Source organism: Diabrotica virgifera, chromosome 2 (genome assembly GCF_917563875.1).
Source record: "Diabrotica virgifera virgifera chromosome 2, PGI_DIABVI_V3a".
NCBI classification, from domain to species: domain Eukaryota; kingdom Metazoa; phylum Arthropoda; class Insecta; order Coleoptera; family Chrysomelidae; genus Diabrotica; species Diabrotica virgifera.
Window position 1 is genome coordinate 75,752,421 of NC_065444.1, and position 16,589 is coordinate 75,769,009.

At 33.0% G+C, this 16,589-nt stretch overlaps 1 protein-coding gene across 3 annotated transcripts in view; it reads left to right on the forward strand.

Moving 5' to 3' along the window:
* Positions 1–16,589, forward strand: part of LOC126880111 (fatty acyl-CoA reductase wat-like) — a 136,980-nt gene that overhangs the window by 102,992 nt on the left and 17,399 nt on the right. For all 3 annotated transcript variants that reach the window (XM_050643806.1, XM_050643808.1, XM_050643807.1), the window contains 2 exons: positions 376–577; positions 3,038–3,277. In XM_050643806.1, coding sequence (XP_050499763.1) covers positions 376–577; positions 3,038–3,277 — 442 coding nt within the window. The remainder of the gene's footprint in view (positions 1–375; positions 578–3,037; positions 3,278–16,589) is intronic.

Sequence of the window (16,589 nt, forward strand, 5' to 3'; positions counted from 1 at the left end):
TCTAAATATTAGTTTATTGTATTTATTATAATATATTATAATGCCATATTACAAGGTATTCTCCTTTTTCGCACGCCGTGCGGGAAAGTGCAACTTTCGGGAACGAAATGCGTGCGGGAAAGTGGCTGTTTTAGCACGGCCGTAGAAAATAGCTATTTGTATAACAAGGGAGGAAAGTGCTACTTTTTCTCCCGAGAATGAACCAACCTTTTCACAACCCAATAGGTCCCCATAACGCTCGAGTAACTGCATATTTAGCATACTTGCCTCACCTACTATATTATCAAACTTTGAAAGTCCAAAATGGAAAGCCTCTATTTGTTTTGTAGGTAACTGTTGAAAAAATATATTAGGTAACTCAGATTTCTGTTTTAGTGGAATCGACGTATAGGGAACCTATGGAAGGATGGAAAAATAACTTTTATGGGGCCAGTGGTTTCTACTCTGCGCTCTATACCGGTTTTTTACAAGTTAATATTAGTAGTCGAGATGTTGTTCTTGACATTGTTCCTGTTGACATGGCCATTTCAGCTTTGATAGCATGCGCTTGGGATGTTTCATTGAAAGGTAATAATCGGTAAGTGTTATACCTAATTTTTCTTCCGCAAAAATATGTTTTTATAATTAACTCTATGTTAGACATAGATCTTTCACCACTTAGAGATTTTAGTTGCTCTAGTGGCAGAAAATATATGTATACCTACAAACAAATTTAAAAGGTCTAGCTCTAGCCGGTTGAAAGTGTGAAAAATTCCCCCAGTGATATTTAAAAAATAAACATACCATGTAGTTCTGCATTAAAGGGTATTCGACATAAAACATTTTTAGATTTTCTTGACAAATTTTAATGGTAATGCTGGTCACACTATAGTGTGACCAACTACTCCGAAAAATCCGGGACATAGCCCGAATTACAAAGTCGTATCCCGGCGTCCCGGACAAGTCTTCCGGGCCATCCGAATTTTCAACGTTTTGGTAAATCTCTATTTTAAAATTTTGAATACGTTATTCTTCTAAAAATTAACATCAAATTGAACTGATGGGACGAAAAAAAGTCGACAATTTCTATAGTAGAGTTTAATCAGAGAACAACGACCTGTTCCCTGGTTTAAAACTCATATCACATCCAAAATGCATGCATTTTATATCCTGGTATTATTATAGTTCTACGAAATCTCAAACTATGGACTTTTTCGCTTCTGAAATTTAATTATCGTCTTCTGCAAAGACGATTCAAAAACAATAACAATTAAAAAAAATGGCACGATTTTCATTAAAAATCCCGGATTTCGGGTATTTTTTTAGCCTTGTCCCGAATTCGACTGAATTGGAGTTGGTCAGCTACATGACAAAATAATGACAGTTTTCTTTATAAACGTATGTCCGCTTCGTTTCCTAGATATGGTGTTTTGAAATGTTTCTTACAAATTGACCATTTATTGCTCTAAAACCAGTTGAGATATGCAAATGAAATTTCATGGGTTTTATGAGGTACCTAGTTATTGCACATTTTTTGACATACAATTAAGAATATTATACTCAGCATTGGCGCGTATACGGGTAATGGTCTGATTTTTTTTTAGAAAAAAATAGTACGCCACTAAGATATTTCAAATTAAAAATAATTTTTGAATTTCCTATTTAATTTCTGACTAAAAAACTATCTTCGCCTTTTTTTCATACGACTATCCGTTTTTATGCAGACAATACCTAAAGCATCTTAACGTTTACAAAATATTCGAAATAAGTTTATATAAACTTAGGACGAATACTTTGTAAGCGTTAAGATGATTTACTTTTTGCATAAAAAAAGGAAAGACAGAGTTTGTCAAAAATTGAACAAGGAATTCAAAAATTATTATTAATTTAAGATATCTCATTAGCGTCAGGGGTGTCATGGTGCGGGAACGCGCGGGAACGCCGTTCCGGCACTGGTTAAGAAAAGAAAAAAAAAATAAATAGAGAATTTAGGTTTTGTAAACAAAAATTAGCAGTGCGTTCCGGCACTGCTAATTTTGCCATGACACCACTGATTAGCGTACTATAAATTCAGACCATTACCAGTGTGCACGCCAATGGTGAATATTAAATATTTAATTGTATGTCAAAAAATACGCATTTAACTCTCTTAAACCCCGTTTTACATCAATCAATAAATCGCCAATTTGTAAAAAAATTCAAACGAAGCATTTGCTTCAATTTTATATCATACGTTTATGACATACGTTTATCAATTTTTTATGTAGAATTGCCCCTTAAAGTTTGTCACACATAATAAAAAACACCCTGTATAAAAATATCAAAATCATTAAAAAATTTTAATTCCACGCCAAAAATTTTGTACAAAATAACATGTTGTAGGCAATAAAAAAACCTACAAATTAAAAAAAAGAAATATCTACGATTATTATAGCCGGAGATATCGTCAAAGGATGAAATAAGTAATACGTTTTGATTTTTTGAGGTTATGATCAGGTCAAGGGGTCTAAAAATTTGTTTGATCTTTTTTGGGATATACTTAAAGGAAAACAAGGCAGATCATTATTTTAAAATTAAATCAGGAGACAAAACGGTTAGAGAAAATACCGAAAAAATATTTTACGTTATTTTACCGATGACGCTCACCTTATGAAAAATTTAAAAAAATCATGGAGATAAGTAAGTTGACACCCAATAAATAATACATTTTTTTAGCATTTTGTTCGACCTAGTTTTTTTAAACAAAGTTTAAAATTTTCAAAAGCAAAAAAAAATTGAATTTTGCGCCAAAAGTGTTGGAAAAAAATACTATGTTATAGGCAATAAAAAATCATACAAATTAGAAAAAAAAACACAATGATTAGAAACGAAGATGCCGTCAAAAAACGAAAAACCACGTTTTAATTTTTTGCGGGGTTATGGGTAGGGTATAAAATTTTTTGGTCGAATACTTTTAGATGGATGTAGCATATTTATTTTATTTTTCGAACATCCCTTGGGGCATTTTTCCCTATCTTAATCGGCTAGACCCTTTTAGTAAATTAAGGTGTTTTTTTAGGGCATCTTCAGACATCCCCGTTTATAATTATGTGTCTGGGCCGGAAAATCCAGTTTTATTGGGAGAACTCACCGATATTTTTTTAATTTATGCAAGGAGATATCCATCAGCTCAAACTTTATGGAAGCCGCATCTAATATGGGCAAATTACTACAAATTTTCCATACTTTCGTTCTTTCTACATACCATACCGGCATGCATTTTGGATATTCTTGCTATATGTACCTTCAATAAACCTAGGTAATGTATGCGAATACTAATATATTGACTTGACAGATTCGCCGTCTTTAACTGTTCGTCATGTTCTGAAGACAAATATATACAAGATCCATCTCCTTTTTCTTTCACCTTCTTCTTCTTCTTTTTCGAGCGCTATCTCCGTTGCTGCTCTAGAACTGTTCTGAGCTATTTACAATAATATCATATCTTATAAACCAAGCAGGGTGGTATTAAAGATGAGAAATTTGATCTCGGACTTTCCGTTTTACCGTTTTAAAGTAAGGCCTATTTCATACTTTACGACTTCGGTCGTCACGACAAACGGTCGTACCGACAGTTTGTCGTACATTCCATTAGTCCAATACAGCAATATAAAGAGCCTTTCACACAGGACGACCACGACTAACTGTCGTGCCGTTGCTCTTCGGCTGTCGTCCAGTATCACTGCAATGGACGACGGTCGTGTCGTGCCGTGATATCATAGTCCAGTCGGGTTAGACGAATAACAGGCCTAACCTTGCATTAGGAGCTGCTCCAAATTTTATTTTTCTAATCTTTAGGGAGGGTCAATATTAGTATAAATTTAAAATCTCGACTGAATTCCACCGTTGCCTTAGCCGCCATCTTGATTTTAAACGAGAACGGTTTTTGCTCAATATCTCCGCCATTTTCAATTTTTTGACAAAAAGTGTACAACCTGAAATTGTTTAAAATGCGATTTTCTATAATTTCATTGATTATAATTTTTTTCGTGCGGTCGATATTTTCCGAGTTATGAGGGGAAAATAGTGAGAGTTGGAGCATAATTATTGAATTATTGAATTATCTCGTTTATTATTAGTTTTACAACAAATATGTGCCTATACAAAAATGAAGAAAATTAAATTCTACACAATTTTGATCTCCTTCATTTTTTTGCTAAAATTAATATTTAAGGTAGTACGTATGCGGTAATGACGCGAGCGTAAGACCGGATTGATTTGATAGCAATTGTTTTTGTTCAATATCTACGCCATTTTCAACTAAAATTGTTCAAAATAAAATTTCCTACAATTTCTTTTTAACAATTTTTTTCATGCGGTTGATATTTTCCGAGTTACATGGGAAAATAGTAAAAAGTGGTGGGGGCAGCATAATTATTGAATTGAATTTTGTTTCCGAGCTGCCCCAAATTTTAAAATTCTATCCTTTAGCAGAGATCAATAGTAGTGTAAATTTAAAATCTCGACTGAATTCCGGGGTTGCATTAGCCGCCATATTGATTTAAAATGAGAACTGTTGTTGCTTAATATCTCTGCCATTTTCAACTTTTCAACCTAAATGGTGGGAAAGAAAATTGTTGGAAATGCAATTTCCTACAATTTCTTTGGCACAATTTTTTTATACGATCAATATTTTCCGAGTTAAGGGGCAAAATAATGGAAGCGGAGGGGAAGCATAATTATTGAATTGTCTCATTTATTATTAACTTTACGACATAATTGTACATAAACAAAAATAAAGAGAATTATATTTTATACAATTTTTGAAACTTCCAATGAAACATCAGCCAAACTAAGTATATAAAAGATATAAAAAGACATTATATGCATAAGTTCACTTAATTTTATTAACTAGCGGGTTTGATTGGTTGAATTTGTCTGTCGATATTTTAAGTTTTATGTCAGCTAATATATCGTGATGTTTCAACAATTTTTTTTTTTAATTTTTTACCCTGTTGGGGAGAATTTTCCCATTTCCCCCTTGTAGACCCGCCACTGGTTCTCTCAAAAAATTGTAGTAAATCGTAATTGCAACAATTTCAGTTCCTTCACTTTTTGTGTATTCTCCTTGTGTGTACTCCTATTTTGGACACGTAGTAAGGGGAGACCGGTATAATATTCTTCAACTTATTATGATGGGTAAAATCGAAGGACGCAGAGGAATTGGTAGAAAGCAGGCCTCTTGGTTGAAGAATATCCGGGAGTGGACAGGAATAAAGAAAGCAGAACACCTATTTAGAATAGCTCGAGACAGATACAGTTTCGCCATGTTAATCGCCAACGTCAAGGGGACTTAGGGCACGTTAAGAAGAAGACACTATTTGTCGAAAAGTTGAAAATGGCGGAGATATTGAACAAAAACAATTGCTACAAAATCAATCAGGTCTTACGCTCGCACTTTTACCACATACGTACTACCTTAAATATTGATTATAACAAAAAAATGTACGGCATCAAAATTGTACAAAAAATAATTCTCTTCCTTTTTGTATAGATATATATTTGTTGTAAAACTAATAATAAACGAGATAATTCAATAATTTAATAATTATGCTACAACTGTCACTAGTTTCCCCTTATAACTCGGAAAATATCGACCGCAGGGAAAAGTTACAATAAGTGAGACTATAGAAAATCGCATTTTCAACAATTTCAGTTTCTACACTTTTTGTCAAAAAATTGAAAATGGCGGAGATATTGAGCAAAAACGGTTCTCGTTTAAAATCAAGATGGCGGCTAACTCAACAGCGGAATTCAGTCGAGATTTTAAATTTATACTAATATTGACCCTCCCTAAAGATTAGAAGAATAAAGTTTGGGGCAGCTCCTAATGCAAGGTCAAATGCTATCCCGACTGGGCTATCAGTGAACCACGGACATAAATCAGTGCTTCCATACTTAACGACAGTTAGTCGTGTAAACCAGTGAATCCAGTGGCACGTACCTACATAATCGCAGACAATATAGATGGGGAATTTTTACCTACATAGATACAATACATAGGTAAGCATCTGGTTGGTATTATCTTATTGTGAGGACAAAAATTTCAGCATTAACAATGTTTGTGACTTTTTCAAAGTACCGAGGAATAGACCCTATTGTAAAATGCATTATTATCAATGTACCCTATTATAAAAATTAAGTCATAAATATTTCATCGGGAATATCTAAAATTTCTTGTTAATATTATAAAGATTCCTTTATAACACAGTTTAGTGTCCAGTGACATAAACGTAGATATACAGTATAGTATATACCATAGATATAATAATTAATGCCAGTTTGCTCTATAAACATATGTCCGCAAATGCTTAGTTTCGGAGATACGGGGTGTTGAAATTTTTATTTCAAACTGCCAATTTATTTATTGCTCTAAAGGCCCCGTCTCACCATCAAATAATTGACAGTTATTTGATCAAACTTGACAGTCAAACTTGACTAGTGACACAAACTATACATACTAACTGTCACTTTGTGTCACTAACTGTCAAGTTTGATCAAATAACTATCAATTATTTGATGGTGAGACGGGGCCTTAAGACCAGTTGAGCTATGAAAATGAAATTTGGTGAGATTTAGGAGGCAGTTATTACAAATTTTATGACATACAATTAAGAATTTTGTATTCATCATTGGCGCGCCTACGGGCAATGGTCTGAATTATTTTAAAGAAAAAAGTAGTACGCCACTGAGATATTTAGAATTAGAAATTATTTTTAAATTCCAGGTCTAATTTATGATAAAAACCTTTCTTGCCTTTTTTATATATGATGCACCGTTTTTATGCAAAAAAAATCACAAACCATACATACTCATAGACGTTTCACGTAAATTATCAAGGTCAAGACAGCAAATTAGTTACCATTCCAATCCAGAGATGTCGCTGTCAGTCAATTCTCTTGTCATATTTAACAACTGACAGTTGACAATTAAATTAATTTGTGATTTACTTTTTATTTTACAGTTTGTGGCTTAATTATTTTATTATAGTGGTGTTACGTTTTTAATTAGATTCAATCACAATTTTATTCAATTGTATTAACCTCCTTTCCGTTTTATGAGTAGAATTTTTAGTTTACATTGATCATCCCGTGTTGTGTTTCTCCACATTTAAAAAAAACATTCTAATCGATCCTGAAACAGTTTATTCCAATAGACAAGTGTGTCATCAACATTTCCGGCCTATATATTTTTGGAAGTTTGTAAAAGATTATAAGGTAATATTTATCTAAACAATCATCCTACAAGATTCTTTCAAAAATTTCCATTGAACTCAATATCAGTGCTTTCACGTGACACATGGCAGTAGTGTTTAGCATTTTGAAAACAAATTGGAATATTTGAAGTTTTCAGTAAAATATTGAATAAAACATTTAATTGTCTTTCTGTTGTTTTAATTTCCTGCGAAATTTCATCAAAAATCCCGCAAAATTTATAATTTGAAATTCCCACCTAACTAAAATTTGTCAATTTAGTTCCCATTTCAATCAAGAGATGGCGTTAATTCGATCCGAAAGATTAACATGGTCGTGAAACGTCTATGAGTATGTATGGTTTGTGAACTAAGTTTCTATGCATATGGAAACTACCTCAAATACTTGGTAAGCGTTAAGATGTTTTATTTTTTTGTATAAAAACGGCGCCTCGTATGAAAAAAAGGAAAGAAAGATTTTTTGTCTTTTTGTCGTAAATTGAACGAGGAATTCAAAAATGATTTTTAGTTTGACACATCTCAGTGGCGTACTATTATTTTCTTCAAAAAATTCAGACCATTACCCGTACGAGCGCCAATGATGAATATAAAATTCTTCTGTTATCTGTAAAGGAGATCATTTTAAACATTTCTTGCAGCTTTGCACCTAATTGAAATCTCATTAGTAATATTTTCTCTTATTGTTTTAGTTTAGTATTATTATCTTGGATAGTTTTTTTTTTATTTTATTTAAAACTTACAAACACCACCTAGGTAGTAATTACATGTAAGAGTGCTCATTACTTGGTATAACAATATACACACAAAAAGTACAAAAAAAAATACAATATGCACACAAGTACAAAATAAAAGTACAGAAAGTAAACACATTAAAAAAAAGACACAAGTTAATAAAATTTTAAAATTTAGTTAATAAGAAATAGTTCTTGATGATGTATTAAGAAATGAGAAATGCGCGCCAAGATGTTTTATTTTTCTGCATAAAAAAGGTGCATCATATGAAAGAAAGGCAAGAAAGGTTTTTTAACATAAATTAGATGTGGAATTTAAAAATAATTTTTAATTCGAAATATCTCACTGGCGTACTATTTTTTTCTTTAAAAAAATTCAGACCATTGCCCGTAGGCGCGCTAATGATGAATGCAAAATTTTAAATTGTATGTCAAAAAATTTATAATAACTACCTCCTACAACTCACCAAATTTCATTTTCGTAGCTCAACTGGTCTTAGAGCAATAAATAAATTGGCAGTTTGAAATAAAAATTTCAACACCCCGTATCTCCGAAACTAAGCATTTGTGGACATACGTTTATAGAGTAAACTGGTATTAATTTTTCATGTAGAATTAGCCCTTAAAATTTTTCATACTTATTTACTAACACTCTGTATATTCGTGTTTTATTAACGATTATTTAAATATGTATAGATATTAATATAATCGGTATATTAAATAATCAAAAATCAGTTTTTTAGACGGATCTTTTAAATATTGAAAGCTGAAAATTGAGCCCTATAACAATAATTTTATTCACTAATTGAATTGTATTTATTAACAAAATAGGTATATTTTTTATTTATTATATATTTATATATTTTTTATTTTGACAACGGCACCCGATTTGGGCGTCGAAACGTTAATAAAATTATTTTTTTCATTTTAATTGTGGCTTATTTCCCATATAAATAATTAATCATAAAAATGCCACAAGGAAATAGCTTCAGAACAACATTAAGGTATACAGGGTGTAACGAAAATACAGGTCATAAATTTAATCACATATTTTGGGATCAAAAGTAGTTAGATTGAACCTAACTTACCTTAGTACAAATTTGCACAAAAAAAAGTTACAGCCCTTTGAAGTTACAGAATGAAAATCGATTTTTTCGAATATATCGAAAACTATTAAAGATTTTTTATTGAAAATGGACATGTGGCATTTTTATGGCATTAGTATCTTAAGAAAAAATTATAGTGAAATTTAGACACCCCATAAAAACTTTATGGGGGTTTTGTTCCTTTAATCCCCCCCAAACTTTTGTGTACGTTCCAATTTAATTATTATCGTAGTACCATAACACACTATTTTAAAAACTTTTTTGCCTCTTAGTACTTTTTCGAAAAGTCAGTTTTTATCGAAATACTTTGAATATTTGTCAAATCCACCACATATTTGTATATGGTTAAGTACGATTATGGAGACAGTAATAATAGGAAAATTTATTTATGGTTTACATTTTTAGGTATATTTTGAACCATATTAAAAAAGAAGCCACATCTCGATAAAAGGTGGCTTGTCGAAAAAATACAAAGAAGCAAAAAAGTTTTAAAAACACTGTGTTTAACTAATGGTATCGCAGTAATAGTTTAATTGGAACGGACACAACCATTTAGGGGGTTTAAAGGAACAACACCCACATAAAATCTTTATGTAAACATATTAAAAAAGTGACTGCAACTCGATAAAAACTGCCCTATCAAAAAAATACCAAGAGCCAAAATTTTTTTAAAAACATTGAATTTAACTAATGGTATCACAATAATAATTTAATTGGAACGTACAAAAAAGTTTGGGGGGGAGGTTAAGGGAACAAAACCCCCTTAAAACTTTTATGGGGTGCACAAATTTTACTATAATTTTTTCTTTAAGATACTCCTGCCATAAGAATGCCACATGTCTATTTTTAATAAAAAATCTCGTAAGAGTTTTTGATATATTCGAAAAAATCGATTTTCATTTTGTAACTTCAAAGGGCTGTAACTTTTTTTATGTGCATATTTGTACTAAGGTAAGTTAGGTTCGTTCGAACTATTTTTGGTCCCAGAATATGTGGTTTAATTTATGACCTGTATTTTTGTTACTCCCTGTATATTTTTATACAACATATTGCTACTGAACTGGGACAGCAATCCTTAAAGCAAGCATTTAATTTAATAAGATGAGATTACCAAAGATGATCAGGGCGAACAAAAACAAAATTTATGTAATTTAATGTTTTGTATTTTGATAACTTGTATGAAGAAAAATTTGGAAGTACACCGCAAGAAAGGCTGAGAGAAATAAATGACATGAGGGAACAAATAAGAGAGATTTCAAGAGAAGAACTGGTAGAAGCGATACGAAAATTAAAGGTAGGTAAAGCTCCAGAGGAGGATGAAATTGCACCAGAAATGATCAAATACTTAAGATAGAAAGGGAAAGACTGGCTGTGGACAATATGCAAAGATGCATGGAAGGAGAAAAGGGTCCCAAAAATTGAGAAAGCAATTTAATACTACCAATATATAAGAAGGGCGAGGAAATTCTTTGTCACTGACATGGGAAAATAATTAAAAAATTTATTTTGGTCATTTCTTAAATCTCTAAAAAGTGTATGATATAAACATACTTCTTCTCTTCTTCCATTGATTGGATGCACCCAATGTAGGCGATTACGTCTCTGTCTTTTTTTACGGCGATAAATTAACTCCGCCTCCGGTAAGTGCTGGGTGGATTGAGTAGCTCAGTAAATGCCGGTGCCGGTCCCAAGCCCGGATAAAGGAGGAGGGTTGAGGCGATGGGCTAGCAACTCGTCCCTTGTCAAAAGAAATAAATGCTACAAATTTCGACAAAACGCCTCGGAATGCGGACGGATCAAAACAAAGACGACTAATGCAACGGAAAAGGAAAATGATATTGGCTACATGGAATGTGCAAGGACTTAAAACCAAAAATCCACAAGGAAAAAAGTTTTCCTGTAGTTGGCTGTATACCATGTGATACAAAAACAATAAATGCTGTATAAAAGGTATATTTAAAAAACCCTCAAAAGGGCCACATCAATTCACATAACTAGTTTTCGACTGGTTTACCAGTCATCATCAGTGCTTACGTGCAATGTACATGTTAGCCACCAAAATGCTATTTTACAAAAATATGTGGGTCAAAACCAAACAAGCAGAAGTATTCAAAGAATTAGCGGAAAGAAAAATAGATGTATGTGTTCTTACCGAAACCAAGAAAAAGGGAAAAGGAAATGAAGAGATAGGAGAGTATATACATATCTTCAGTGGAGTGAGCAAAGATAACAGAGCTAAGAGAGGAGTCTCTATTGCTATTCGAAAAAATCTTAAAAATAATATTAAATCGTGGACTGAAGTAAATGAACAACTGCTGATGCTGGAAATGACAAAGAATGGGCACAATATCGTAATTGTCGGAGTGTATGCCCCAAATGAAGATGCAGATCCAGAAAGTAAAGACGATTTCTACGACAAGATGAATGAAATAATCTCTCAAGTTAAAGATAACTGTGAAATCTATGTACTAGGAGATTTAAACGGCAGAGTAGGTAGAGAAGAAAATAATAGAGTCGTAGGAAGATATGGGGAACAAATAACCAATGACAACGGAATGCGTCTTAGAGATTTTTGTGAAACAATGTCTCTCAAGATTATGAATGGATTTTTTCAACATAGAGACATCCACAAATTTACATGGATACAACCTACTAGGAATCTGCGCTCGATAATCGACTATGTAATTCAACGTCAAACTTCCCAGCTGAAAACCACTGACGTAAGGGTATACCGTGGATCAGAATGTGGATCCGATCATCGTTTACTAATGGCCAACGTGATAGTTAACTATCGCAAAAGCAATAATACTCAGGTACAGAATATAGAAAAGGGACAAGAAGTAAGATCTCATAAATATAACCTAGAAAGCTTGAAAGAAGACTCAACGAAATTTCTATATAAATTACGACTGGCCACAAAATTACAAAATGTGGGACGAGAAAATATAACAGCGGAAGAATTATACCAGCAAATTAAAAAATACATTCATGAGGCTGCAAGTGAAGCTTTGGGGTATAAATACAAACATGAAATAAAAAATACAGAATGGTGGTCGGAGAATATGCAAACGTTAGTAAACAAGAAGAAAACTGCTTATCAGAAATGGATGTCAACAAGAAAGGAGGAAGATCACAAGAGATATGCAGCATTAAATCAAGATGTAAAAAGAGAAGTAGTGAAAAGTAAAAATGAGATGTGGGACCGAAAATGCGCAGAAGTGGATAGGTATATGGGTGGAACAAGAGTTGGGCAAGCGTGGAAGGTAATAAAGTCTCTCCAGAGGGAAGGAAAGGAAAAATCTAACATAAAGTTAATAGATCTTAAACAGTGGAAACACCATTATGAGATTTTACTGACAGAAGATAGATGTAAATTCCAAGAGATCGAAATGGAAGAATTAGCCGAACATACACAAATAGTTGAGATAACAACCGGAGAGTTAAGCGAAGCCCTCAAAAGATCTAAAAACGGTAAAGCAGCAGGACCTGGAGACATCCCAATTGAGTTGGTAAAGTACGGACCAAACATATTACATGAGATGTTGGTTCAACTATTTAATAAATGCTTAAAAGGACAAAATATCCCTGATGATTGGAATGTTGGATACATCAGCTCAGTATTCAAGAAAGGGGATAAACGCATATGCTCTAATTATAGAGGAATAACTGTTACCAGCTCAGTAGGGAGGTTGTACGGTCGAATAATAAAGAAAAGAATAGAATCAGAATACGAAGACATGGAAGAACAAAGTGGATTTCGTGCAGGAAGATCGTACACTGATAATATATTCGTTCTGCAGCAGGTAATAGAAAAACTGAAGGCAAGGAATCTATCTACCCACCTATTGTTTGTAGATTTGGAGAAGGCATACGATACGGTACCTTTGAAAAAACTGTTTCAAACATTGACGAAGGTAGGTCTCAGTAGAGAGTATGTGGATGCTATCGCAAATATATACAAAAATGCAAGAAGTGTCGTTAAAGAAGGAAACTTTATATCTGAGTCATTCCCTATATCAAAGGGGCTTAAACAAGGATGTTGTCTGTCTCCGACTTTATTTAAAATATATATTCAATCATCGCTAGAGCAGTGGAGGAAACAAGTATCCGGAATGGGAATAGACATAGGCAGTGCTAAATGTCTAACAACTTTGTTTTTTGCAGATGATCAGGTAGTCGTAGCGAATGATGAGGAAGACATGGACTACATGTTTAGAAAACTAAAGAAAGAATATGAAAAATGGGGCCTTAATATGAATATGTCAAAGACAGAGTATCTTAAAATAGGGGATGATGAAGAAGATCCAGAGTTAGAAATTAGAACCACGAAAAGATGTAATGAATATAAATATCTCGGATCTATAATATCTAAAGAAGGCACTACCAAAAGAGACATCGAAAAGAGAACGCAGCAGGGCAAAAAAGCGGTAAACATTCTGAGCTCTCTACTGTGGTCTAAAGATATAAGGCAAGAAACGAAATTGACAATCTATCGTACCTTGGTAGAGCCTATTATGACTTATGGGGCAGAAGTTTGGCAGATGACAAAAAAAGATAGGAAAAGAATAGAAGTAGTAGAAATGGATTATCTAAGGAGAGCGTGTGGTATATCTAAAAAAGATCACATCAGGAATGAAGATATTAGAAGGAGGACACATACTGTATATTCCAGTGTAGATAAAATTGAAACTAGACAACTAGTGTGGTATGGTCACGTGAAACGAATGAATGAAGATAGATGGCCAAAGACAGCTTTAAATTACATACCACACCAAAGAAGAAGAAGGGGAAGACCTTCAGTTGCCTGGGAAGAAAATGTACGGCACATCATGAAAGATAGAGCCATCAAAGAAGACGAATGGATGGACAGAAAACGATGGCGGTCGAAATGCGAGAAGCGGCAGAGGCTGTAGGAACCTCGCTGATAGATAGAGATAAATTAACCATAAAGCCAAAATTTTTGCTCAATTCATTCTACGCCTTGTGCTCTCTACGACAATAAGATGAATACTGTCGTAAAGTGTGAAAGTCCGATGAGCACGACAAACGGTCGTACGACCGTTTGTCGTGACGACCAAAATCGTAAAGTATGAAAGAGGCGTAAGTCACTGAAGTAGTATAAGTATAAGTGATATATATATATATATATATATATATATATATATATATATATATATATATATATATATATATATATATATATATATATATTCGACGTGCCTTATCAAGACGAGAACAAATCGTCGCTTCGCAAGAACGTAGGCTAAAAAAGACGATTTTCGAGAAGAGGCATTTTAAAATTTTATAAATATGATTATGGGTATAACTCCGATTAAGTTGTTACTTTACAGGAATTACGTATACAATTTTGTTAGAAATATATCTAAATACAAACTGTGATAAGTAGGTAAATTTATGAAGTGTTGAAATGGTTAAATTTGATCATTTTGTTACCCCAATTAGATTTAAGTCTTTCTTCGTGAGAAATATTTACTTCAACTTTATTAAAACTCTGACCTAACTACAAAATAGGTCCTTATTTTAGAGAAAGTTTTCACAAAAACTAATCGTAAATATAAGAACGGTCGTCCTTGACGAGAATTAAACACACAATTTGCTTCAAAATCTGCGGCGTAACTAACTTATGCCTGTATTCATTAGTGATTTTAAAAAAGTAACTATTCGTTACAAAGTACTCGTTACTTACGAATACCGAAAGTAACGATTACTATACAGAGAGGCAAATCGTTACTTTGATTACTCTGATTACTTCGTTACTTCGTACCAATCGTATCAGAGCGAGTAACGACTATTGTATCGACAACCAGTACACTTGATTACTTTCTATAAAAAAATAAAAGTCGTATCCCAGCGAGTAACGGACGGGAGCGGTATTTTACGAGTGTTATCGATTTTTTATCCCTTAAACAGATCGGTGAAGGTCGTTGTTATATCGAAATACCTATACAAAATACCTACCTACTGAGAAATACGATTCTCGATATTATCACCGGTACTCAAATACTAAGGTAATCATAGTAATCAAATAATTTTGATCCTTTAAACAGATCGGCGACGGTCGTTGTTACCTATATCAGAACAAGAATAAAAAACCGCTAAACGCCGTAAAAATGAGTGGCGCATAAAATATTCCAGCTACAAAAGATCTGATATGAATATTACGTGGCGCGAAAATGGATTTTCATTTGATGCAAAACAAAATTTATAATTTTATTTTAAAAGATTTTTCCATAATATTTGCTAAATTTTAAGTAAACGCGCCACAAAAGAGTAACTTTGATACAGTTTGAATTTTGAAACTCTTTTGTGGCGCGTTTACTTCAAATTTAGCAAATATTATGGAAAAATCTTTTAAAATAAAACTAGAATTTTGTTTTGCATCAAATGAAAATCCATTTTCGTGCCACGTAATATTCATATCAGATATTTTGTAGCTGGAATATTTTATGCGCCACTCATTTTTACGGCGTTTAGCGGTTTTTTATTTTTGTATCAGGAGTTTTTCAAAGTTATTTATAAATTAAATGTATGAAGTTGAATGCAATGTTCCTCTATTACACGTCAAGCTTTATAAATGGTCACCTTCGTTGCATTATCTCCCAAATGAACTAGTGTCCATCGAATGTACACTAGATTTTTTTCTATTCGAAATAGATTGAAAAAAAATATTGAGATGGCCGGTAAATGAAGTCGGATTGCCCGTTGCCAGATCAAATTTAGCGTCGTAACCACTACAACTACATACATTAACATACGTAAACTATTTCGGGAATAATCGTTAATTGGATTATACTTCTGTAGTTTAATAACTCCAAACGGCTTAACCGATTTTGATCAGTAAACATGAGTTTGAAACGTATTGACCAGTAGTATCGGATGGATCTAAGGTCAAGTATGATAACTGAAGCTATTACAGGAATTATTGAGCTTGAGAAACCGTTTTTCCCACATGAAATAGATTTTATCATACTTATGAAGCCTATAACCTAAAAATTCGAATTTTCCCGGATATGAGGTATACACCGTTAGATACGTCTTGAGTCCTTCTACAAACGCTAAGTTATTGGCGCAATTCGTAGGTTGAAATGTTGAGTAATTGTCGAAAAACCAAAATTTTCAAAGTTTAGTTTTTCAGTTTTTCGGCTATACTGAGTCGTGTGTGTCTGATCCTGACGGCTTAGACACCATTTGAAAGCTTATGTCAACATTACTGATTTGATGTATTTGCGGTTCTCCTGCCTCTTCTTGATCCGAATATATATACCCCCAAAAAATATGCCGTTTTGTACATACCAAGTCCTATAGCTGGCTTATGGGTGGTCAAAAGTCACAAACTACACCGGTTCTAAATCGACCCTGACCTCCTCTTCAAACACAGAGAAAAAATATCAAATCGGTTTAACTTTTAAACACACATAAATACATATCCACAAACATTTTCCCTTCTTTAAATAAAAATTGAGTCACATTTCTAAGCTCTATAACTTTTGAATGGTATAA